The sequence below is a fragment of the Talpa europaea genome (genome assembly GCF_964194135.1).
Source record: "Talpa europaea genome assembly, chromosome: 11".
Classification (NCBI taxonomy): domain Eukaryota; kingdom Metazoa; phylum Chordata; class Mammalia; order Eulipotyphla; family Talpidae; genus Talpa; species Talpa europaea.
The window spans coordinates 72,563,287-72,585,910 of record NC_140078.1 but is presented as its reverse complement, the minus strand read 5'-3'; the positions used below and the strand labels follow the sequence as shown (position 1 = coordinate 72,585,910).

At 56.3% G+C, this 22,624-nt stretch overlaps 2 protein-coding genes and 1 pseudogene across 3 annotated transcripts in view; 2 read left to right on the top strand and 1 right to left on the bottom strand.

The window, feature by feature from the left end:
• The window catches only part of NBEAL2 (neurobeachin like 2), a gene marked incomplete at both ends in the record, with an annotated part of 28,591 nt that extends 14,306 nt beyond the window's left edge, over window positions 1–14,285 (top strand). The window contains 42 exons of the mRNA XM_084248094.1: window positions 324–925; window positions 1,005–1,137; window positions 1,219–1,332; window positions 1,545–1,866; window positions 2,079–2,161; window positions 2,286–2,378; window positions 2,574–2,748; window positions 2,859–2,992; window positions 3,362–3,521; window positions 3,705–3,807; window positions 3,977–4,130; window positions 4,229–4,387; window positions 4,592–4,751; window positions 4,925–5,010; window positions 5,145–5,651; window positions 6,184–6,362; window positions 6,451–6,610; window positions 6,851–6,988; window positions 7,082–7,441; window positions 7,537–7,686; window positions 7,788–7,945; window positions 8,084–8,208; window positions 8,294–8,429; window positions 8,907–9,067; window positions 9,157–9,473; window positions 9,579–9,674; window positions 9,993–10,117; window positions 10,200–10,340; window positions 10,503–10,633; window positions 10,746–10,855; window positions 10,932–11,049; window positions 11,171–11,268; window positions 11,339–11,455; window positions 12,031–12,120; window positions 12,197–12,306; window positions 12,472–12,644; window positions 12,758–12,852; window positions 13,035–13,151; window positions 13,250–13,408; window positions 13,484–13,632; window positions 13,974–14,109; window positions 14,193–14,285. Coding sequence (XP_084104220.1) covers window positions 324–925; window positions 1,005–1,137; window positions 1,219–1,332; window positions 1,545–1,866; window positions 2,079–2,161; window positions 2,286–2,378; window positions 2,574–2,748; window positions 2,859–2,992; window positions 3,362–3,521; window positions 3,705–3,807; window positions 3,977–4,130; window positions 4,229–4,387; window positions 4,592–4,751; window positions 4,925–5,010; window positions 5,145–5,651; window positions 6,184–6,362; window positions 6,451–6,610; window positions 6,851–6,988; window positions 7,082–7,441; window positions 7,537–7,686; window positions 7,788–7,945; window positions 8,084–8,208; window positions 8,294–8,429; window positions 8,907–9,067; window positions 9,157–9,473; window positions 9,579–9,674; window positions 9,993–10,117; window positions 10,200–10,340; window positions 10,503–10,633; window positions 10,746–10,855; window positions 10,932–11,049; window positions 11,171–11,268; window positions 11,339–11,455; window positions 12,031–12,120; window positions 12,197–12,306; window positions 12,472–12,644; window positions 12,758–12,852; window positions 13,035–13,151; window positions 13,250–13,408; window positions 13,484–13,632; window positions 13,974–14,109; window positions 14,193–14,285 — 6,927 coding nt within the window. The remainder of the gene's footprint in view (window positions 1–323; window positions 926–1,004; window positions 1,138–1,218; window positions 1,333–1,544; window positions 1,867–2,078; window positions 2,162–2,285; window positions 2,379–2,573; window positions 2,749–2,858; window positions 2,993–3,361; window positions 3,522–3,704; window positions 3,808–3,976; window positions 4,131–4,228; window positions 4,388–4,591; window positions 4,752–4,924; window positions 5,011–5,144; window positions 5,652–6,183; window positions 6,363–6,450; window positions 6,611–6,850; window positions 6,989–7,081; window positions 7,442–7,536; window positions 7,687–7,787; window positions 7,946–8,083; window positions 8,209–8,293; window positions 8,430–8,906; window positions 9,068–9,156; window positions 9,474–9,578; window positions 9,675–9,992; window positions 10,118–10,199; window positions 10,341–10,502; window positions 10,634–10,745; window positions 10,856–10,931; window positions 11,050–11,170; window positions 11,269–11,338; window positions 11,456–12,030; window positions 12,121–12,196; window positions 12,307–12,471; window positions 12,645–12,757; window positions 12,853–13,034; window positions 13,152–13,249; window positions 13,409–13,483; window positions 13,633–13,973; window positions 14,110–14,192) is intronic.
• An 811-nt stretch (window positions 14,286–15,096) lies between these two features.
• Window positions 15,097–21,115, top strand: LOC311180106 (death domain-containing membrane protein NRADD-like; annotated as a pseudogene). The gene is made up of 5 exons: window positions 15,097–15,129; window positions 17,549–17,669; window positions 17,750–17,819; window positions 18,340–18,479; window positions 21,063–21,115. The product of its transcript is annotated as a death domain-containing membrane protein NRADD-like (transcript).
• Window positions 21,116–22,451: 1,336 nt separating this feature from the next.
• Window positions 22,452–22,624, bottom strand: part of SETD2 (SET domain containing 2, histone lysine methyltransferase) — a gene marked incomplete at both ends in the record, with an annotated part of 89,228 nt that continues 89,055 nt past the window's right edge. The window contains one exon of the mRNA XM_084246757.1: window positions 22,452–22,613. Within this exon, the coding sequence (XP_084102883.1) occupies window positions 22,452–22,613 (162 nt within the window). The remainder of the gene's footprint in view (window positions 22,614–22,624) is intronic.

Sequence of the window (22,624 nt, the reverse complement as noted above, 5' to 3'; positions counted from 1 at the left end):
TTCTGGGCTGAAGGGGCCCAGAAAGGGCTGCACATTAGCAAGTTAAGGATCAGGTTGGGAACATGCAGTTGGGGCTTAGGCCAACCCAGACTGGAAGCCAGGGGTCAGTGGTGCTGAGGGACTGTTGGTAGGAGTGACAGCCCTCCACACCACTCTGACTTTCCTGAGCCTCGAACACACCTGTAAGCAGGAGAGGTTGGCGCATGTTGCCTTCCCATGCTATAGGCAAGGAAACTGAAATTGAAAAAGAAAGCCCCACGGTTGGCAGGCTGGCTTGTTCCACACCAGTTGCCCAGGAACTATCACATTCTCTCCACCCGCAGGCTGTGGAGGGCGACCATAGCACATGGCCACCACCAGCAATCCGCAATGAGCAGCCGGTGCTGGTACTGATGCAGTGGCTGCCCACCCTGCCCACGGCTGAGCTGCGGCTCTTCCTCGCAAGACGCCTCTGGGGGCTCTGTGACAGCTGCTCTGCCAGTCGTGCCACCTGTGTGCAGGCAGGCCTGGTGGGCTGCCTGTTGGAGACTCTCAGTGCAGGGGTAGCCCTGGGGGCCCGCTGCCAAGAGCAGCTTTTGGCGCTGTTACAAGCCCTGGGTCGTGTGTCACTAAGGCCCCTGGAGCTGCGTCGCCTGCTGCGCCCCCCGCCGGGGCTGGACTCAGGGCTGGATGGACCAGAGTCTGGGAATGCCCGACACGCGGGTGCCATCATTCGGGTATTATCAGGCATGGCCCGGCACCAGGGCCCTGCGCGAGCCCTGCGCTACTTCGACCTGACACATAGCATGGCGGGTATTATGGTACCTCCTGTGCAGCGGTGGCCCGGACCTGGCTTCACCTTCCATGCCTGGCTCTGTCTGCACCCCACTGCTCCAACACCTGCCATGGCTCCTAGCCGGCCTCTCCAGAGAAAGCAGTTGTACAGGTAGGTGACTTCCAGGGACCAGGGCACAGTGCCAGGGTGAACAGAATAAGTAGGCATAACTGACTTGGCCTGCCCCCAGCTTCTTCAACAGCAGCGGCTCAGGGTTTGAGGCCTTCTTCACGGCAGCTGGGACCCTGGTAGTGGCCGTGTGTACCCGGAAGGAGTACTTCACCATGAGCTTGCCTGACGTACCCTTTGCCGACTCTGTCTGGGTGAGCATCCATCCTCATGGCCTGGGGTGGGTAGAGGGAGTGCCAAGTCCCAACCCTCACCTGATGCGGCTTCTCTTCTAGCACCGTGTGGCCATTGTCCATGTGCGCCGGCCCTTCAGCCAGAACCTTGTCCATGTCTACAAAGATGATCATCTAGTCAAGACAGCTCCCCTACGCTTCCCCTCCCTCTGTGAGGTGTGCTAAGCAGGGTTGGGGGAGGACTTGAGTGGTTGGAGGGATTTGGACAGGGTGGGGCCTGGACCCTCTGTGTTCCCCACTCCCCAGACAGGCCTCGGACTTCAGCCTCTGGGGTCTGTGCAGGCCTGGGGGTCACTGTGAGGAAGTGGATGCAGGTGGAACCCCAGGCCTTGCTGTGGCCTTAACATCCCCCAACCCTGGCCCCGCAGCCTTTCTCCTCCTGCTGTATCGGCTCTGCTGGGCACCGTACAACGACCACCACCACGGGGCTGCCTGCGCCATCAGCCCCCGCTGCCCTGGCTCACACTCATCCCTCCCTCACCCGCTCCCAGTCCGTCCCAGCCACCACAGGGCTCGGCTGGGGGTCTGGGCTGGTGGCCCCCCTGCAGGAGGGCAGCATCAGCTCCACCCTTGCAGGCACTCAGGACACTCGGTGGGGCAGCCCCACGTCCCTGGAGGGAAAGCTGGGGGCTGTGGCCATCTTCCATGAAGCCCTGCAGACGCCAGCCCTGCACGTCCTGTACACCCTAGGTATGCACTGTTATCCACCCTGCCTGCTCCAGCCCCTCCCCATTGCCCAAGACCCAAGAGGTTGGGTCTTACAAAATGCCCAGGATAGAAGCTAGGGGCCCAGGGAAGAGAACGTGTCCCTACAGCCTGTCCTCTGAGCAGAGAAGAGCAGGCACTGGATAGGGTTTAGCCAAAGGCCCAGCCAGGTCTGAAGCTCCCTACCCATGCCCTAGGGCCCAACGAAACAGCACCCTTCAAGCCTGAGGGGGAACTACATGAACTTGGCACAAAGCTCCTCCTCCATTACTCACCTCAGGTATGTGTGGGGTGGGTAAGGGGGGAAGTAGTTGACTCAGCCCTACTAACTCCCCCTGACTTCTACACTCTATGTGTTGCCCCCTCCATCTGACCCTTGTCGCTTGCTCACCCCCTGCCCCCAGGCCTATAAGAACAACATCTGCCTGGACCTGTCCCCTGGCCATGGGCTGGATGGCCGTCTGACGGGCCACAGGGTGGAGACCTGGGATGTGAAGGTGTGTGTGCTGGGGACAGCATGTGCAGCACCATGACCATGGGCAGGGTGGGCTGGGCAGGGGCACTGTGTCCTGGGAGGACTTTTCCTCTGAAGAGAGGAAAACTTCCAGGTTCCCAGACTGGTAGATCTGCTAGGGTGGGTCCCAGGAAATGGCTGGGACCTGCTCTCTCACAGCTGTCTCCCCAATCCCCAGGATGTGGTGAATTGTGTGGGAGGCATGGGTGCCCTGCTGCCCCTGCTGGAGCAAGTGGCGGCACGGCCGCAAGAGGCTGAGGCAGGCCCAGCCGAAACACATGACCTTGTGGGGCCTGAACTCACCTCTAGCCATAACACTCAGGGCCTGATTCTCCCACTGGGCAAGTCCTCAGGTAAGAATCCCTGACTCCTGGGTTGGCATGCTGGGGGCAGGAGTGTCTGAGGGTCCTGTGACCACTGGCAGGCCCTTAACACCATCTGTTCCTTTCCTGGCGGCCAGCAGAGGAGCGAATGGAAAGGAATGCAGTGGCTGCCTTTCTGCTGATGGTGCGGAACTTCCTGCAGGGCCACACTGTCAACCAGGAGAGCCTGCTACAATGCCAGGGGCCTGCCATCATCGGGGCCCTCCTGCGCAAGGTGGGACCTGGTGGAGCTGGCGGGGAGTGGGCTGTCCTGAACAAGGGGATTGGGTGGGGAGGCCATGAAAGGGGGACATGATGCCCTGTTAGTGAGGAAGAGCCTCCTGGCAGAGGTGGCATTTGAGTGGCGTCTTGAAAGTCTGGACGAGGTTTGGCTGAGAGGGTCTGGGAGAAATGCCAGCACAGCTTGGAGCAGGAGTCCTGCATGGTGGGAGCCTGCGCTTCAGAGATAGCTGGAGATCACTGAAGGTTTTTGAGCAGGCAGGATGTTTGTTCATGTGCCTGTGAAGAGCAGGGTGGAATCTGGGTGGCTTGACAGCAGACAGGCAGGGTCTGTCAGCTTACCCAGCTCCTTGTCCCACTCCAGGTCCCCAGCTGGACGATGGACATGAATGTGCTCATGTCTGCCCAGCTGCTGATGGAGCAGGTGGCAGCTGAAGGCAACGGGCCCCTCCTCTATCTACTGTATCAGCATTTGCTTTTCAACTTTCATCTCTGGACGCTCAGTGACTTTGCTGTACGCCTTGGTAGGTATGGGGACTTGGTGAGGGGAAGGTGGAGTGAAGGTCTGAGAAGTTACAACTCCACTGTGGGTGATCTATATGTCTTGGGCCATTTGGGGTGTCTGGTGGTTATGGCCCTGTCCTGGAGGATGGGACGGGGCCTCAGCTCAGCCCGGCGGCCTGAGCCCTCTGCTGATGCCCACTCAGGTCACATCCAGTACATGTCAAGCATAGTCCGTGAGCATAGACAGAAGCTGCGGAAGAAGTATGGAGTTCAGTTCATCCTGGATGCCCTGCGCATCCACTACAGGTGAGGCTGGTGGGAGGGCAGATGGGCCAGGGGGCTAACACAGTGGCCTTTGGCCTTGGGGACAGGACGGTTCAGTTCCCCAGCTCACTTGCCCACTCTCCCTCTTCTCTACCCTCTGTGCCCCTGCCTTCTGGTCCTGGGTGGGTGTTGCTTGCTGGGATTGGCCCAGCCCGCAGCGGGAGCGCCCTCTAGCGGCTGACGACCTGCGCACTGTGCAGACTTCGCTCCTGGGTCTGGCCCGGGAGTTCCTGGTCCGGAGCTCCTCTGTTGATGACATGCAGGTCGTGCTGAGCTTTTTGGTCGCAGCGGGTGATGATAGCCAGGTAGGCTGAAGGTTGGCAAGAATGGGGCTTGGGTGAGGGGTGGTGTGTGGACCACGTGTTGAGGGGACCCAGCCCAGTGAGAGACTTTGTATCCTCAGGTGGTGGGGGCCCTGGACCTACTGCTGGCACTACTGCAGTCCTCTCCAGCACAGGAGTCTTTAGCTGTCTTCCTACTCGAGCCAGGGAACCTTGAGGTGCTGTTGGCACTGCTGGTGCGGCCAAGGTCACTGCCCCTGCTGCCTGACCGAGTCTGCAAGGTATACCCAGCCCACCCCCAACCCTGGCTTTCCATTCACTGCGGCCCCTGCCTGAGGTCCAAAGAGGTGAACAGGACTAGGGCTAGTAGATAAAGCTAGCTTTACAGGCCTCTCTGAGAGCCACGTACCTGTGCAGTGACTTCCCTTTCTTCTGGGACTCCTTTCCCATGATGACACCTCCTCTCTCTGCACCCCAACACACAGATCCTATGCAAGCTGCAGCAGAACGAGCGCTTACCTGAGCGGAGCCGCCAGCGGCTCCGACTGGGAGAGTGTGGCCTTCAGGGGCTCGTCACCTGCCTGCCCGAGGGGACTGTTTCCCCCCAGCTCTGCCAGGGCCTCTGCAAGCTGTTCCTGGGGGCAGGTACAATCTGGTTGGGGCTGAGAGGAAGACCAAGTGGAGGGGTGACAATGATGCAGGAAACAGGGCAGGTGGCAATAGGGAAGGTGTTGGTAAAGGGGCCAGCATGAGCCAGCAGCGGGAGCACAGCCCCTACTGGGGTCAGTGCCTCAAGTCCCCTCTGGCCATTCTTCCAGATTACCTCAACCTCTCAGATCTGTTGGCTGTGGTGCAGCTGTCCCTGCAGGCTGACCTCAGTGTCCGGCTAGACATTTGTCGCTTGGTAAGTGTGTATGTATGGTCCGGGGGCTTCTACCCCCTTTGCCTGCCTGTGATGAGGGGTCTGCAAAAGCCCAAGAAGGAGGGTGCAGGGCAAGCGGTCCAGTGTATCTCTCACTTTCTGTGTCTACTTCACAGCTCTTCCACCTCATCTACAGACAACCAGACGTAGTGCAGCTGCTGGCCCAACAAGCCGGCTGGCAGGACGTGCTAACCCGGCTGTATGTCCTGGAGGCTGCCACAGCTGACAGCCCCCTGCCTCTGACCCCAGAAGTGTCCACTTCCCCAGAGTCAGCCTTAACCAAGCCACCCACTGAGTCACCTGAGTCTTCCGAAGTTTTCCTGCCCTCAGAGGCGACCTGCCCTGACCCTGATGCCTTGTACCACGCTCTTTCCCCCTTTTGTTCACCTTTTGACCTGGGCCTGGAACGGGCCAGTGTGGGCTCAGGCAATACTACTGGTGGCAGCAGTGGGACCCTTACTCCAGCCAGCTATCCCGGAACACCTTCCCCACTCGATGGACCCCGGCCCTTCCCTGCTGCCCCTGGCCACCACAGCTCCAGTCTCTCCAATGTGCTGGAGGATGGCAGCCTCCCAGAGCCCACCGTCAGTGGAGATAACACCTCTAATACCAGCAACCCTCAGGTGAGGCTTACCACCAGCCAGGGGTTAGTGCTGGAACCCAGTGCAAGTGGCATAGTCTTTCCAAGATGTGTCCCCATTGTGTATCAGGCCTGCGGCTGCCAGGTGAACCTAGTGCCACCCTCTGTAGCTCTGTCTGCAGTTACCTTCCCAGTGGGATCCCAGGACAGGGCGAGTCAGATGGAGAGAAAGGGGTGCCAGCCACATTTCAGAAAGGTAGAGGTTTTCCAGGGCCTATGGGTGGAATAGCTCTAAGCCCTGCCTTGTGCTTCTGGGTTTGGAGATTCTATGGCATTTTTCTAGAAAGTTTCAGAGTTCTTAAGGCTTGTGAGGACTGTGGGATAACTTTGTGAACTGCCTCATCTTCTCTAAGGAGTCAATGAGAACCCAGGATTCTTCCTGGACTCCAGGCAGCCAGGCCGACTTGTAGGCTGAACCCCTTGTAGTGGGTAGACAGGGGGTTCCAAACATAGATGGCATGGGGGTCAGTCCCCCACCCCAGCCCACACCTCACGCTGCCCACCTGTGCCCATAGCAAACCTCTGAGGAGGAGCTGTGCAACCTACTCACCTACGTGCTATTCTCGGTGACATGGCGGGGTGTGGCAGACAGTGACGAGGCTGCCTGGAGGGAGCGTGGCCAGGTCTTCTCGGTGCTCACTCAGCTGGGGGCCTCAGCCACACTTGTGCGTCCCCCAGACTGCATCAAGCGCAGGTAAGGGGGTAACTCAGGATGTTGGGGCCTCCTGGAAGACTATGGATAAGGAGGTGATAGAGAGCTGAGTTCCTCACCCACCCCCCAGCCTCCTGGAAATGATGCTGGAGTCAGCCCTGACGGACATCAAAGAGGGGCCCCCTGGGGTCCTGGTCAACCCTACCCAGCAGGCACTTTGGCTTCTGCGCCTGCTGCAGGACTTCCTGTGTGCTGAGGGCCATGGTAATCAGGAGCTGTGGAGTGAAAAGGTAAGACAGCTCAGAAGGGTAAGCCGTGTAGGCGTGTGTGTTCACATGAGCTGGCAGCACCGGGTCTGGGAGGTGAATGAACACACATGCAGTCATGGGTACATTAACATTGGTGCCTGAGTGTGGGCTTTGTATATACAAACTCCTCCCGGGCCCCTAGCCCAAACCTTATCTAGCTCCCTCCCCATGGACTCCTTTCCTCCTCTGGTGACACTACCTCTATTATGGTGTGTGTGGCAGCTCTTTGAAGGTGTGTGCAGCCTGCTTGATCGCCTGGAAGCCTGGCCACACCTGGCCAATGGCACGGCGGACCTCCGGGAGATGGCACAGATTGGCCTGCGCCTGGTGCTTGGCTACATCCAGCTGGAAGACCCACAGGTGAGCATGGGGTGAAGAGCAGAAGGGGGTGGCAAGTGTAGGGAGCAGTGGGGGTGGCCAGGCACCACCCACACTTGCCTTTTTTGCTCACAGCTGCATGCACAGGCCTACGTGAAGCTGCACGCGCTGCTGCAGACCGCAGTGCCCATGCGCCGCGAGGAGGCCTGCTATGTGCTCTCTAAGCTAGAAGCTGTGCTATCCCGGGCGCTGAACGCCACCCACTCCGAGATGACCACCAAGGGCGCAGGGCCCCCAGCTGTGACTGCTGCCGCCACGGAACGCTACTCTTGGCTGGTGCCACTTGTGCGCACGTTGCTGGATCGTGCCTACAAGCCACTGGGGCTGCAGTGGGGGCTGCCTTCCCTGCCACCAACCAATGGCAGCCCCACCTTCTTTGAGGACTTCCAGGCCTTTTGTGCCACGCCAGAATGGCGCCATTTCATCGACAAGCAGGTGCCTGGAGGTGGGGGCACAGGGAGAGAAGCTGGGTCAGGAGGCTGGGGCCCGTGTTGAGTACTGGTCTCTTTCCACTCCTTGCCATCCTCCAGGTACAGCCTGCCATGTCGCAGTTTGAAATGGACACCTATGCTAAGAGCCATGACCTCATGTCAGGTTTCTGGAATGCCTGCTACGACACGCTCATGAGCAGAGGGCAGCGGCGCCAGCAGGAGCGGCCATATAGCCGTCGGGCCTTCCAGGTGTGTGGCCTGGGGAACAGCTGATGGGACAGGGTGAAGAAACTGGAACAGAACAGGAAGCAGTCAGTGAGACTCATGGCCTTGTCCTCCTTCACCCCTAGCTGCTGGTGTTGGAACCTGCGCAGCGGCGAGCTCGCATGGAAGGGCTACGCTTCATAGGAGCCCTGAAGCAGCAGGCTGCACAGCACTCCACCGCCATGCTGCACTGGGGGGCGCTGTGGCGTCAGCTCTCCAGCCCTTGTGGGGCCTGGGCCCTGAGGTGGGCAGGGCTTGGGCTGGTGTAGGGTAGGCAGGTCTTGAGAGAGGGTCTGGAGCTCTAATCTGTGTTTGAGCGACACCTGGGAGGAATGGGGTGGTTTACCCCCCAACCATGACCACGCTGGGGACATACCTGCAGGGACCCACCCACCCCTCACTGGAAGCTGTCCAGTGCGGAGACGTACTCTCGCATGCGACTGAAGCTGGTGCCCAACCATCACTTCAATCCTCACCTGGAAGCCAGTGCCCAGCGTGACAACCTGGGTGAGAAGGAGTGCTGAGCTGGGTCCACCCACCTCACATCCCTGTCCTGCCTAGCTCTGGCTGAGCACCCTTTGGTCTCTTGTAGGTGAGGCCCCTCTGACACCCACCGAGGACACCTCGCTGCCTTTAGCAGTGACCAAAGAGGCCAAAGTCAGCACTTTGCCCGGGGAGCTGCAGGAAGACCAGCTGGGGGAGGACGAGCTGGCTGCGCTGGAGAGCGCGTGAGTGGGACTAGGAGAGAGCTGGCTGCGGGGCGAGCGAAGGTCTGCTCCAGTGTGGGCATGCCTGCCATGGGATTGGTTCTTGGTTCCTGAGCCCATTCCCTCCTTGGCTGCAGGGCTAACGCCCTAAAGGGACTGTTCAGAATCAGCTGTGGGGTTGGAGGAAGCTTTCAAACAGGACCGATGTTGCTTTATCATGGCTAGGCACCCCAGAGCAGGACTATGAAACACAAACCAGAGCAGCATGGGCCCAAGGCAGGCGCTGCGGGTAGGCATTGGTGGACTGACAGAACTGACAAGACAGTCAGAGATACAGGTTGGGGGTGTGGCTGGGGGCCAGTGAGCGCCAGACCCTGGGCAGCTCCTTCCTGTCCTCCATGAGGTATAAGATAGTGACTTGCTGGCACTTGGTGGTCCTCGGGCTTGTTGGGAGGGGGGTCCCGGAACCCAGAGCCTGAAGCGGGTACTGGTGTCTAGGATGGAGGCGGCAGAGTTGGACGAACAGCACGAGAAGCTGGTGCTGACAGCTGAGTGCCAACTAGTCACGGTGGTGGCTGTGGTCCCAGGGACGCTGGAGGTCACCACACAGCATGTGTACTTCTACGATGGCAGCACCGAGCGTGTGGAAACAGAGGAGGGTATGTTCCAACGTCATGATGGCAGAGCATGGCGGGGGTCTGGTGGGGCCAGGCCAATTGACTCCTGGACCTGCTGTCCTTCCCCACAGGTATCGGCCATGACTTCCGGCGCCCGCTGGCCCAGCTGCGTGAAGTCCACCTTCGGCGTTTCAACCTGCGCCGTTCAGCACTTGAGCTCTTCTTCATTGATCAGGCGAACTACTTCCTCAACTTCCCGCCCAAAGTGGGCGGGTCCACAGCGTCATCGCCTTGCCAGGCCCCCAAGACCCCACCACGCCCCATCCCACCCCACACCCAGGTACGGAACCAGGTATACTCGTTGCTCCTGCGCCTGCGACCCCCTAGCCAAGGCTACCTAAGCAGCCGCTCCCCCCAGGAGATGCTACGTGCCTCTGGCCTCACTCAGGTAAGAACTCGGGGGTGTATGGTGATGGGGGCTGAGACTGGGACCCTGAGGGAAGACCGCTGGACAGCCCAGTTGGCTCACTTCTTTCTTGCGCCTGTTCCCCAGAAATGGGTGCAGCGTGAGATATCCAACTTCGAGTACTTGATGCAACTCAATACCATTGCGGGGCGGACCTACAACGACTTGTCTCAATATCCTGTGGTGAGGGCCTGCTGCACACCCCATCCCTGCCCCTCTGGGCTGCCAGCCCTGGTTCAACCAAGTGCAGGCACTGATGGTGGGCCAGACCCTGAGCTTGGAGCTGGGTGGGTGCTGCCTCTTCCCTGCCCACCTCCCACAGCCAGCCTCCCCTTTTAGTCTCTGTTCTCCCAGAGGGAATCCTGCTCCAGGACAGTCCGTCCTGGTCCTGTATGGCCCCCCCAAGTGGTACATCCCCATCTTCTGAGGGTGAGGGCAGGGCAGGGTGGGCAGCTAGGTCATCGGGGCCTTCATACACCCCCTGCCCGGGTGGGCGGCCAGTTCCCCTGGGTCCTACAGGACTACGTGTCCCCAACCCTGGACCTCAGCAACCCCGCCGTCTTCCGGGACCTGTCCAAGCCCATCGGTGTGGTGAACCCCAAGCATGCCCAGCTCGTGAGGGAGAAGTGAGCACATGGGTGGGCTGGACTTGGGGGTTGGGATGGGCAAGGGGAGGGTTTCCGTTGATTCCCCTAATCGTGGCTCCAGGTATGAGAGCTTTGAGGACCCGGCTGGCACGATTGACAAGTTCCACTATGGCACCCACTATTCCAATGCAGCGGGCGTGATGCACTACCTCATCCGCATGGAACCCTTCACCTCCTTGCACGTCCAGCTGCAGAGTGGCCGGTGGGGCCCAGTGGGTGATGGGTGGGTGGAGGGGCAGAGGAGGGGAAGAGGCAGGTCCTCCAGGCATCTTCAGCCCTCTGGCTCCCTTCTTTCCCCCAGCCACGCCTTCTCCTTCCATGTCCCCCGTCTCCCGACCTCACTTTGGCCCATATCCTCCCCCAGCTTTGACTGTTCTGACCGGCAGTTCCACTCCGTGGCGGCAGCTTGGCAGGCCCGCCTGGAAAGCCCTGCTGATGTGAAGGAGCTCATCCCAGAGTTCTTCTACTTCCCTGACTTTCTGGAGAACCAGAATGGTAGGAGCTGTGGGGGGTGAGGGGGAAGTGAAGAGAACAGACTGGCCAGGGGATAACCAGGGAGCAGGTGAAGATGGCACAGCAAGACAGCTGATCCAGTCCTCTGTGCCAGGCTTTGACCTTGGCTGCCTCCAGCTGACCAATGAGAAGGTGGGCGACGTGGTGCTACCCCCCTGGGCCAGCTCTCCTGAGGACTTCATCCAGCAGCACCGCCAGGCTTTGGTGAGGAGCACACAGATGGGGCCGAGGGTCAGGGTGGGGCTGGGCTCACCCTAGACTGACTGCCCCCCCACCCCAGGAGTCAGAGTATGTGTCCGCCCACCTGCACGAGTGGATTGACCTCATCTTTGGCTACAAGCAGCGGGGGCCAGCGGCAGAGGAGGCCCTCAATGTCTTCTATTACTGCACCTATGAAGGTGGGCAGTGATCTGCACTCAAGGCTGGGGGGCGGGGGAGAGGCGGGGCTGGGGCACAGACAAGGAGTGCTGCATGCAGAGGGCACAGAGGGAATATTGTTTGTTCTGCTTGCCTACCCAGGGGCAGTGGACCTGGACCATGTGGTGGATGAGCGAGAACGGAAGGCTCTGGAGGGCATTATCAGCAACTTTGGGCAGACTCCCTGTCAGCTGCTGAAGGTAAAGGCAGCTTGGAAGACACAGGTCAGGGATGCCCATGTCATGGTGCTGACCAGCCACTTGCCCACAGGAGCCACATCCAGCTCGGCTGTCCGCTGAGGAAGCAGCCCAGCGCCTTGCACGTCTGGACACTAACTCACCTAGCATCTTCCAGCACCTGGACAAGCTCAAGGCCTTCTTCGCAGAGGTGAGAGGAGGCAGGTCCTCACCTTCTAACTCCATGAAATCCATGAAATGGATTAGCCCTACCCCAACTTCTTGGGGTAGATGGAAAGCCTAAGTCAAGGTCACTGATACTAAGACATCTTGGAAAGTAAACATGAGAGGAATATGGGAGCAGCTCGAGGAGTCAGGGCGAACCCAGGACAAGGTGTACTCACCTAGTCAATCTGAAAGTCTTAGATGTTCTTCCTCACTTTCCTGTCTGCATCCCAGAATGGTTCTAGGCCTGACTTTTTTAGATGCCTCTCCTACTCCAAGGGGACTTGGAGTAATAGAATGGGAGGAGTAATGTTGAGACCAAGCTTGAGATTCGGAAGGATCTTTCTTGTTCATCCTGGCTTTTCATTTTCTGAGAGGGTCTCTTGAAAGCCCACTGGGCTCTCATGCTTGTTTTCTGGAGGAACCTCTGCCTTTATGACGCCTGGCTGTGACCCCTGGGGTGAGGGTGAAGGGAGGAGTGGGGCCTCAGAGAGCAGGTAGTGTACAGTGTGCGCCCCGCTGGCTGCTCTGGTACAGCTAGCCCTGCGTTCTGCCCTGCAGGTTGTCAGTGATGGTGTGCCCCTGGTGCTGGCCCTGGTTCCCCACCGGCAGCCCCACTCCTTCATCACCCAGAGCTCCCCAGACCTGTTGGTAAGTGCACTGGGCACTGACCTCCATTCCCTCTCTGCTCTGCACCAAATCCACCTCTGTCCCCTCTCGCCCACAGGTGACCGTGAGTGGCAATGGGCTGCTGGGTACCCACAGCTGGTTGCCCTATGACCGCAACATAAGCAACTACTTCAGCTTCAGCAAAGACTCCAGCTTGGGCAACCCCAAGTAGGACAGAGGGCTGTGGTGGCGGTGGGCTATAAATACCCTGCACCCTGACTTGTCTCCCCATCCAGTCAGAATTTGGGCCAGATGTAAGGTCTGGCCAAGGTCTCTGAAGGCTGGGGCCTTCTACATCACCTGGCCTTACCTGCCATCCCTTTCATGGGCCAGGATGCAGCGACTACTGAGTGGCCCCTGGATTCCTGACGGTGGCGTGAATGGGCGAGCCCTGGCAGTAGCCCCTGATGGAAAGCTGCTGTTTAGTGGTGGCCATTGGGATAGCAGCCTGCGAGTGACTGCCCTACCCCGGGGCAAATTGTTGAACCAGCTTCACCACCACCTTGGTATGAGTGCCTTGGAGTTGTAGGTGGTGCATGTGGGGGCGGGTTGCAAGGCCGGTGGGGGTGGAGGCGCGGTGACCACTCTGTTCTACCTGCACCCACCCCTCCCCACACAGATGTAGTGACCTGCCTTGCACTGGACACCTGTGGCATCTACCTCATCTCAGGCTCCCGGGACACCACATGCATGGTGTGGCGGCTCCTGCAACAGGTTCACTATTTGGGGGCCCCATAGTCCCGATTTATAGCCTGTCTGCCCCTCAGCAGGCCTCCAGCCTGCTGTTCTGTCTTCCCCTTCCCTCCACTGCCACGAATAAATCTGGGGTGCCTCACTTTGATGAGCATTAGCCTTCTCACTAGGATCAGTCCTGAACCAGCCCTGGCTTTCCACAGGGTGGTCTCTCCATAGGACTGGCATCAAAGCCTGTGCAGGTCCTCTATGGACATGAGGCTGCAGTGAGTTGTGTGGCCATCAGCACAGAACTTGACATGGCTGTCTCTGGATCTGAGGTATGTGTATGCCTGTGCTCTGGGGAGGCTGAGTTTGCTGGGTGCTGCCCTTGGAGCCCAGGCGCCCCTGCCTACCACCCTAAGCTGCCTTCCCACAGGACGGAACTGTGATCATCCACACTGTACGCCGTGGCCAGTTTGTAGCAGCACTACGGCCCCCAGGGGCTGCTTTGCCCGGACCAGTATCGCACCTGGCGCTGGGGTCTGAGGGCCAGATTGTGGTTCAGAGCTCGGCAAGGGAACGTCTAGGGGCTCAGGTATAAGAAAAGGGCACCCACCCAAGACAGGGGTGATTGGGATTCTGTTCTTGCTGACACCGCTACTTCTTCCAGGTCACCTATTCCTTGCACCTGTACTCGGTGAATGGGAGGCTGAGGGCTTCACTTCCTCTGGTAGAGCAGCCCACAGCCCTGGCAGTGACTGAGGACTTTGTTCTATTGGGTACTGCCCAGTGTGCCCTGCACATCCTCCACCTGAACAAGTGAGCCCCACTGTTTATGGGTTCATGGCCCCTCAGGATGGTGGTATTTGCTAGAGGAGACTAGGAGGCGGACCCATACCCCCTTTAGGAATGTGTGTGAGCACATTCTTCAAGGGCTATCACCTAACACCTGGCCCCAATGGGCAGCCCTGACTTGGGACTTCCCGTAACCACAGCTGTGGGAGATTACCTTCTGTATCGGGGTTTTAATTTAGTCATCCTTAAAAGGAGGACAGAGAGGGTATATGGGAGAATGAAGCAGCACAGGTCAGCTGGAGGCAAAGCTCCCCTGAGGTTGCCGTTTGCATACATCCCCAGCCATCCACCTTCCCTCCCTCCAGACTGCTTCCGGCTGCGCCGCCTCTGCCCATGAAGGTGCCCATTCGCAGCGTGGCTGTAACCAAGGAGCACAGCCACGTGCTCGTGGGCCTGGAGGACGGCAAGCTGATCGTGGTGGGCGCGGGGCAGCCCTCTGAGGTGAGGACCGGGGCAGGGCGGGCTTCCAACGGGGCGGGGAGCATCGGCCCTGGCTGATCCTACCCCATTTCTGCTTCCACCAGGTGCGAAGCAGCCAGTTCGCACGGAAGCTGTGGCGGTCCTCGCGGCGCATTTCCCAGGTGTCCTCCGGGGAGACGGAGTACAAGCCGGGATAGGCGCGCCGAGGGCCGGCCCGGTTCCGCAGCTCGGCTCCGCCTCGCCCCGCCCGGCCCCGCCCAGGAGCGGCGAGGACACAGACCATTGGCCCGCACGCAGGGGGTGGGCGGTGCCCCGCCCCCGCCCAGCTCAGGGATTGGCGGGCGGGGTCACTCCAGGAAGTCCCGCCCCTCGCCGGCAGAGGGGCTCCCCGGAGCTCTCACACAGATCTCGGGGCCCGCACAGCACTTTTTGCACAGTCTGGTTGGGGAGGCCTAAGCCCCCAATTACCCGGTCCTGGCAGAGCACGGGCCGGGCTGTGGCCTTAATGCCTAAAGGCGTTCCCCCTCCCATCGCGTTTCGCAATAAACTTTTGTTTTGTAGCTGTTCCGCCTCCAAGTTTACCAGCCTCTCAGCCTGCCCCTGGCCACCCACCGATCCAGGGCCTTGTTCTGCAGGTGCATGAAGCCTTCAAGGCGACCCATCCCCTCTGCGTGGCTTCAGCTTCCCCAGCTTCACCACCCTTGTCTGTTAGGGCCCTGCTCACTGTTTGTTCCTTTGGTCCTGGTGAAGCACTGCCACCCGCACTCCCCAGGGACTCCGCGCTGTCGTCTTGGCCTGCTCAAGTGGTTCAGAGATACTAGTCCCGCCAGGCTGTGTGGATCCCAGGAATTGTGTGTTAAGGGAACTGCCACAGGTCAGGAGTGTGTTGTGGATAGAAATCTAGGCTTCCCAGACAAAGAGAGTTTTCAGTTCCCATCCTCAAGTGTTCTCCGCCGTGGTGCTAGTGGCTTGTTTGAAATGAGTGTGGGAAGCCAGTACACTGTGGGTATGTGGGGTGTTGCTGATTTTGTGGGCCTGGAGGTGGGTAGGGCAGACACAGGCCAATCTCACAGCTTGGTATGGGTCAGGCACACACAGGGTCTGGCTCATCTACCAACCACAGTTCTGGAAGGGTCCCTCATATCATGACAGAAATGTACACACCCCATAAGTGGCAAGGGCCACTGCAGCTTTTGTCCAGACCTACTTTCAGACTTTGTCAAACAGAAAGGCCCACGGCCTGGCTCAAGGAAGTTGATTGGAGTCCCTGAGGTGGACCAGGCCTGCGTGTAATAGATGTTGAGTTGGAGGGCTCCCCCAGGTCTCTTCTCCATCCCTTTTGCAGGCAAGATCCTTTCTAAGACCATACCTGGACTTCTCTTGCTTAGTCCTTAGGAAATAGGTCCCTGCAGGATCAGTCCTGGAGGTCCTGATGGTTCTGAGCCTGAGTGGTCCTGTCCTTAATGTATCTGGCCGCTAAGCTCTCAACTGAATTTCAGATGAGAAAGGTCCAGGGGCCCTCTGTGCCCATAACCCCTCTACCCTTGCTGACCCCACAAAGGTATCCTCCCATCCAGCCTGTGAGCAGGTGTGGGTTAGACACTGACCCTCAAGGCAAGAATAGGAGCAGTCACTCTAGGAGCCCAGCTGAGAGGCTTAGGTGTTAGGTTTCTGGGCTCATGCTGGGAAGACTAGGGAGATGCCTACTAGTCAGTAAGTTAGTGGCTGAGATAGGGGTGAGAGCTTTCTGGTTCTCCCCTGCCATCCCTGGGCTTAGACCAGGAGTTTGCCAAGATCTTTGAAACAGGGTGCTTTCCAATGGGCCCATCTCCGTCCTGAGTTCCACCCAAGCTCCTCCAGTTTTGGCCGGCTGGGACCAGCTGTATCACCCCCTCCCATCTGACATAGGGGGAAACTTACCCAGATAGGTGATTGGGAATGGAGGGGTACCCAGCCCTGTAAAGAATCAGGATGAAGTGAACCAGGAGAGGGTGACAGACTACCCCAAGGGAATCCCAGTGTTAGGCTTGAAGACTTCCCTAATGTCCCTACATGCTGCCACTTCTTAACTGAGGTCTCCCAAATCCCTGGCTTGGTGCTACCCATGATACTCTCTCTTCCCCCTTCTCTAAGAGATGGCGCTCCAGGAGCACTGCCAGTCAACAGAGGCATGCTTTCACAACTCTAGGCATGCATGGGGAAGGCATAGTCCATGTGGGTAAAAACATTATGATCCAGATCTTTGGCACTAGGTAGAATGGGAGACACTTGTGTGGGGAGGTCACATCCAGTTATAGGCTCTGGAGTCACTGTGCCCTACCCAACTGGACAACTACCTCAAGGCAGAAGGGAGCAGCAGCATTTACTTCTAATCTGGTCTATTTTGCAAAGATTTACAAGGTCTCTGTGCACAGAAGCACCCATGGGGACCAACATGAATCAATGTGCTCCCACAGTCCAGTTTAGTGCCATACTAGACAGAGGAAATGCAGCAAGTCAGAAAGGGAGAGACCAAGGAAGACTTCCCAGAGAAGATGCCAGGTAGTCTGTCAGATGGAGATGGCATAACTGGAAGGACAGAACGCAGGAAGCCTGGGAGAAGGATAGGTGTCTAAGAGTAGCAAGCAAAGGGGAAGCTGCGAGAGATGAGGTTGGGGAAAACAAGCCAGTCAACTCCTGACACCATGGTACAAGCTCTTCACTCCATGTAGTAGGGATTATGGTTTTAAAAATTTTTTTTTTTAAGATTTTATTTATTTATACAAGAGCTGGGGTACAGGTCAGAGGTGCGGGGGGTGAGAGAATTCACCAGAGACAGAGAGGGGAACAGGACAGGCAGATGGACCGAAGACACAGCTGAAGGGAGCAGCAGGCCAGGCAGAAGAGGTCTGCTGCACCATGTGGGTTTCTCCCTGGCCGGCCAGGAATTGAACTCACGCTGCAGAGACTGCGGACAGCTTCACAGCGCAGCATTCAACCCGCTGTGCCACCAGGAAGGCGCTTTAAACATTTTTTGACAGCAAAGTTTAAGTGAAGGGTGCCCAGGAACCCTAGCTTTGATTCCTTGTCCCTGATCCTGTCTGTCCTTTCAGATAGGACGAGAAGGCAGGACAGGGAAGGGGTGTGGATAGGAGCAGGGGAGACCTGGCTCCCAATACCTTCTCCCCATTCCCCTGAGCCTCCAGGGCCCTCAGGCAGTATCATCCCTGTCTACTCAGGACCTTCAGATTATGACTGACACGCTGCCTACTGCGCTAAGGAGGCAACTATCATCCCTGTCTACTGTGCCCTCCCAGTCAGCGTGGTTCTTGGTTTGTCCACTCAGTTGGGCTTTAAGTGGTAGGTGGTCTGGGTAGTGCCCTACGGTACCTTCCTTCCCATCTCAATTCCCAGCCAGCTCCCTCTCTGTTTCAGTGGATGTTGGAACAGGTTAGCAAGTCCTTCTGGCTTTCACGAGCAGGGAGAGCTGCTGGCCAAAGCTTGGACTGCAGAGCTGGGGCCTTGAGACAGACCAGATGCATGGGGATAGCAGGGTCTTCCTACCTGATCCAAGCAGTCTGGGCCCTGTGCCCCCAGCCAGGGTGGGTCCCTCTGAACTAAAGTTTTTCGGACCTAGCACTACGCTTCCACCCAGCTGCCTGATCGCATGTCTCCCACCCAGGGCCACATCCTGAGCAGGACTGCCGACTACCTTCACCTCCCTCAACAGCAGCAGGAGGAAGTGGCTACAGGCTCAGCCTAGTAGCCCTGGTAGCCTGCCAGTCCTTGTCAGGCGTGGCTGACACCTCCAGGAGCTATGCCACTTCCTCCTGCTGCTGTTGAGGGAGGTGAAGGTAGTCAGCAGTCCTGCTAAGGATGTGGCTCTGGGTGGGAGACATGCGGTCAGGCAGCTGGATGGAAAGGTAGTGCTAGGTCCGAAGAACTTTAGTTCAGAGGGACCCACCCTGGCTGGGGGCACAGGGCCCAGACTGCTTGGATCAGGCAGGAAGACCCTGCTATCCCCATGCATCTGGTCTGTCTCAAGGCCCCAGCTCTGCAGTCCAAGCTTTGGCCAGCAGCTCTCCCTGCTCGTGAAAGCCAGAAGGACTTGCTAACCTGTTCCAACATCCACTGAAACAGAGAGGGAGCTGGCTGGGAATTGAGATGGGAAGGAAGGTACCGTAGGGCACTGCCTAGATCACCTACCACAATGGGGCTTATGTCTGGCACAATGGGCCAGGTGTCAGACTACACCCTGCTGGGTTGTCTTAGAGGGCAGCGGGGCCATCCTTAGAGTGCTGGAGGGCACCGTGGAGCCATGGACCTTGAAGATGTGGTCCTAGTCCTGGGCCCACCAAATGAGGGGTGCTTTGTGATGCTTCACAGCCTGGCCTCTCAAGGAACCTACTTGGGTGCTCCCCATCACCCCCATCTCATATGCCTTCCCTTACCTGGGCTTCCTGGCTGGCACTGGTGGTCTCAGCCTGTTCAGCTTGTGCCCACATTAGATCCAACCATCACTCACCTCCCCTCACCCTGCCTTCCTGCAGGATAAACAACAGGCTATAGAGGAATCTGGCAGTGAGTCCTCCCCTCTGGTTCCCACCCTACCTCCCCTCAGCCTCGGCTGCTTTTTCTGTTTTCTCTCATATTAAAGGCAACTTTGGATTTTTGTGCTGGCTTTATCTAGCTCCTTGGGTTTCAGAGACAGTTGGGTGACTAAGAGGCAGAGGCTCAGAAAAAGGATGGGGTAGGTCTCTGATATGGGAGGAACACCTGAGCTGGCAGGCAGCACACTCTCAGGTAAGATGTGTGAGCTTTGCAGGCACACTGGGGCTCATGTCCTGCATCTGCCAGTCATGGAATATCCTGATAGGAAGCTATGTAACTTTCCTGAACTTTAGCTTTCTTAATAGGAAAACAAACAGAATAGCACATTCTTGAGATCCCCCACCCCTAAGGCTCTCAGGTTCATCTGAGGGGTCCAGGATTTTTCCCGACTTGTGACCAACATCAAGAGTGACTTGGGACCAGCATCAAGAGCGGTTGGTGCCTACCCCTCTAGGCAAGTGGCAAGAGGCAGACTGGCTCTGAGGGCACTCTAGATGAGGAAAGGCCTCTCCTTACAAGGCCCACACTCCAGACTCAGGAGAAGTCCCAAACATGCTTTCACAGCTACTTATCTGATTTCTACACAAGCCAAGAGCAGGCAGGTCATCCCACCCACCTGAGGGGCAGAGTTCAGGGCAGGGCATCTGTAGCCAAACCACCTGTACGCCATGCCCAAGCCCATTCTGAAGAGAGAAGCAGGCAGGTTTCACCAAGGAAGGACAGAAAAATGGCTACTATTCTGCCCCTCAGCAGAAATAGAGTCACTCAGATGTGGTTTCCAGGCCTGGCCAAGGGGTGCTCAGTATAAATTCTGTCCTCTTGCTGAAGTGAGATCTGACTGGGAATGGCTGCTGTGAATACTAAACTCATCAGATTGCTATTCTTCAAGAAAGGCTTCACTAGGGCTGTCTAATCCTGTAAATCTGTCTTAAGGAAGGGCAGGTCTATAGCCACCTTCATCCTGAGATGACCCAAGGAAGAAAGGTGGGAAAGCTCGGCAGTGGGACTGCTAGAATCAGACCAGTGTGCGGGAGAGTGCATACCTGCTTCAGCAGTTAGTCATGGGGCTGAGAAGGACTGGATGGGCAATGAGGGTCAAGTCCTTTGTTGAACAGCAAGAACAGGCTCTGGACTAGCTGGTACCCCTTGTCAGCACTGAGGGAATTTGAGCCCGAAGGTGTGGAGGGAGAAGTGGAAGAGGACTCTTCCACTTTTTGAAGGAAAAACAAAAAAACTGAATTCTCTTCAAAGTTGTCTGCCAACACCCTGTAAGGAAGGCTGCCTAAAATTTCCTTGGAAAATCTGAAACTGGAGCCCAGAGTCAAAACAATGAGTTTGACTTGTCTGCAAGCAGCAGTGCACATGGTTGCATCCCTGCACTGTAATTACACCCACCAAGAGAAACACTCCCTTCTAATGTGCTTAAAACACACTGAACATTCTCCATCATACAACTTGAAAATATAAGGGGCAGGCTCCCCGGTGGCGCAGCGGTTGAGCGCTGGGTTGTGAAGCTGCCTGCAGCCTCTGCAGCGCCAGTTCAATCCCTGGCCGCCGGGAGAGGGTCTCACATGTCACGCAGACCTCTCCTGCCGCCCACTGCTCCCCTCAGCAGTGTACTTCGTCAGTCTGCCTGTTCTGCATCTGGCTCTGGCTCTGGTGAATTCTCTCACCCTCCCGCACTTCTGACTATACCCAATGCTTGTATAAATAAATAAATAAATTTTTTTTTTGGTTTGATTGTTTCTTCAACATTATTGCAAGCTTTCTGTTTTTTTTTTTAATTTTATTTTTATATTCCCCATACAATTGCAACCCCCTTATTTTGACCCCAATCCCTCCTTTCCCCGCCCTCCACCCCCCATAGAGTGTCTCTGGTTCATAGTTGTTTGTTGATTTTGATTTTTACTTTCTTATAGTTATTCTTTTTCCTGGTCCCTTATTTAAGTTTTCTAGACTCCTGCTATGAGTAAATCTTTAAAAGAAAAAAAAAAAATATAAGGGGCTCAAAAATTTAAGAACGTCAAGTAACTAGTTCATCCATGAGCTAATGTGCTTTAAACAGTTTATCATGGGGAAAAACTTTGGATACATTGTTAAATAGCACATCTAATGATTATGATCATACTTTAAAATACTGTTTTTCTCCTCTTTGAATAATCCCTTTAATACAAGCAAGTAGGTCATCCCATCCACTGGAGAGGCCCTTGTGAGATGAGCTACTGAGCCCTTGTGAACCTTAGCTCCCTGATCCGGACAGTAGCAATTCTTGTGTCTCAGGATTGTGAGGATTAAATGAGCCCAACCTATGTTCTAAATGCCCGGCACAAGGCTCAGCAGGCAATGTGCACTAACTGCTGTCCACCCTGTCCAAGCATTGGCAGGACATACCCTCTTCTCCAAGGGCATTGATGCAGACAGCAAAGAACCTTGGTGAGGAACACAGGGACCAGTCTCCCAGCAAAGATGGGCCCTACACTGGCCTGAAGCCTTTGATTCTCCTTAGTACCCAGATATCTGGTTCATCAACGGGTGTGGGGGAGTGGAGGTGGGGGGGCATGGGGCTCCACTGAGCCCTGCATCCTCCAGATGGTCACTCTTATCACAACCTATACACCATACCCCATCCCTCCCTCTAGAGTCCCAGCTCAGTGTCAAGGGAGATGGTGAGAGGCCAGGGAATCAAACATCAACCAGACTGGTGGGCTCAGGAAACTAAAGTGTCTGGAGGGAAGAGGGTCAGTCAATGCCTTTCCCTAGCCAGGAGACATAAAGGGGAAGCCTTCTGCCATTCTCTTGAACGACCTACAAACTAAAGTACCAAAGTCCAGTGCAAACGAGGTCTCAGGTCCAATTCCTTTGCTCTGGAACGAACGTGCAAGTCGACCTCACCCCCGAGCACAATCCCAATATCCCAAGCCTGCAAATGTATTCCTAAACCACCATGGCACAGGTGGGGAACAAAATCTGTGAAAAATTCCACTCTCCAGGATTAATTTTGGACTTCACACAACTATGGCTACCATCTCTCCTATCTCTCTCTCTCTGACAACATCACTATATACAAAACTTAACTTTTAAAGAACAAACATACCAAGTTCTTTAATTGATTTTATTTTTTACATAAAAAGTTCAGTAAAAATTGAATAAAGTAAAGTGATTTTAAGCAGTAAATCAATCTTATCAACATAGCACAAGGCTGGCCAAAACCACAAGGCAGCCTGCTTTGGAGTATTTACATGATAACAAATTAAACCTTGCAGGAGAACTTAAACAGTCCTTACAAAGTCTTCCTGTGATCCTAGCACGAAGAGGCTAAAAGCAAAACAGAAAACAAACAAAAACCGAGAAAAAAACAAAACAAATTATTTTCAATATATTCACATATACATTAAAATATAATACAGATCGTCAGGGTAAGGGGTCTTGGGTAGGGATGCGCATGGTCTGTGCGCTGACAGCACCGCCAAAGAGGAGACCCAGGTTTGAGAGTGGGGTCAGGCCTGGCCAGGTTTTAGCAGGAAAAGTCTTTCCTAAGCCCTTGCCTCTGATGGCCTCTAAACACACCCCAGCATCTCACAACCAGGGATCGCTTATTGTATATGAAGCTAATTTTTGTGGCTTTCAGTTGAAATCTGTAGGTTTCCCCAGGGTGTTATGTCATCAGTAGCACAACCCTGACAGTGGGGTGGGGGCAGAGAAGGCCGACAGGATTTCTTCTCCCCAGAGTCTGTCCTACCTAATCACCCGTCCTCCCACCCTGGCCCGATAAGTCACTCTAGTTCAGTGTCCTCTTTGGGTTTGTAAACAGCCCCAAACTTCTGCATATACTTCTTAATATACTCCTTGGTTTTGTGTTTCACATTCTCATTGCACTCCAGGTCCTCAGGATTCTTACAATACTTCAGCTCCTTATTCATAACGCCGTGAGTCAGCTGTTCAGGGC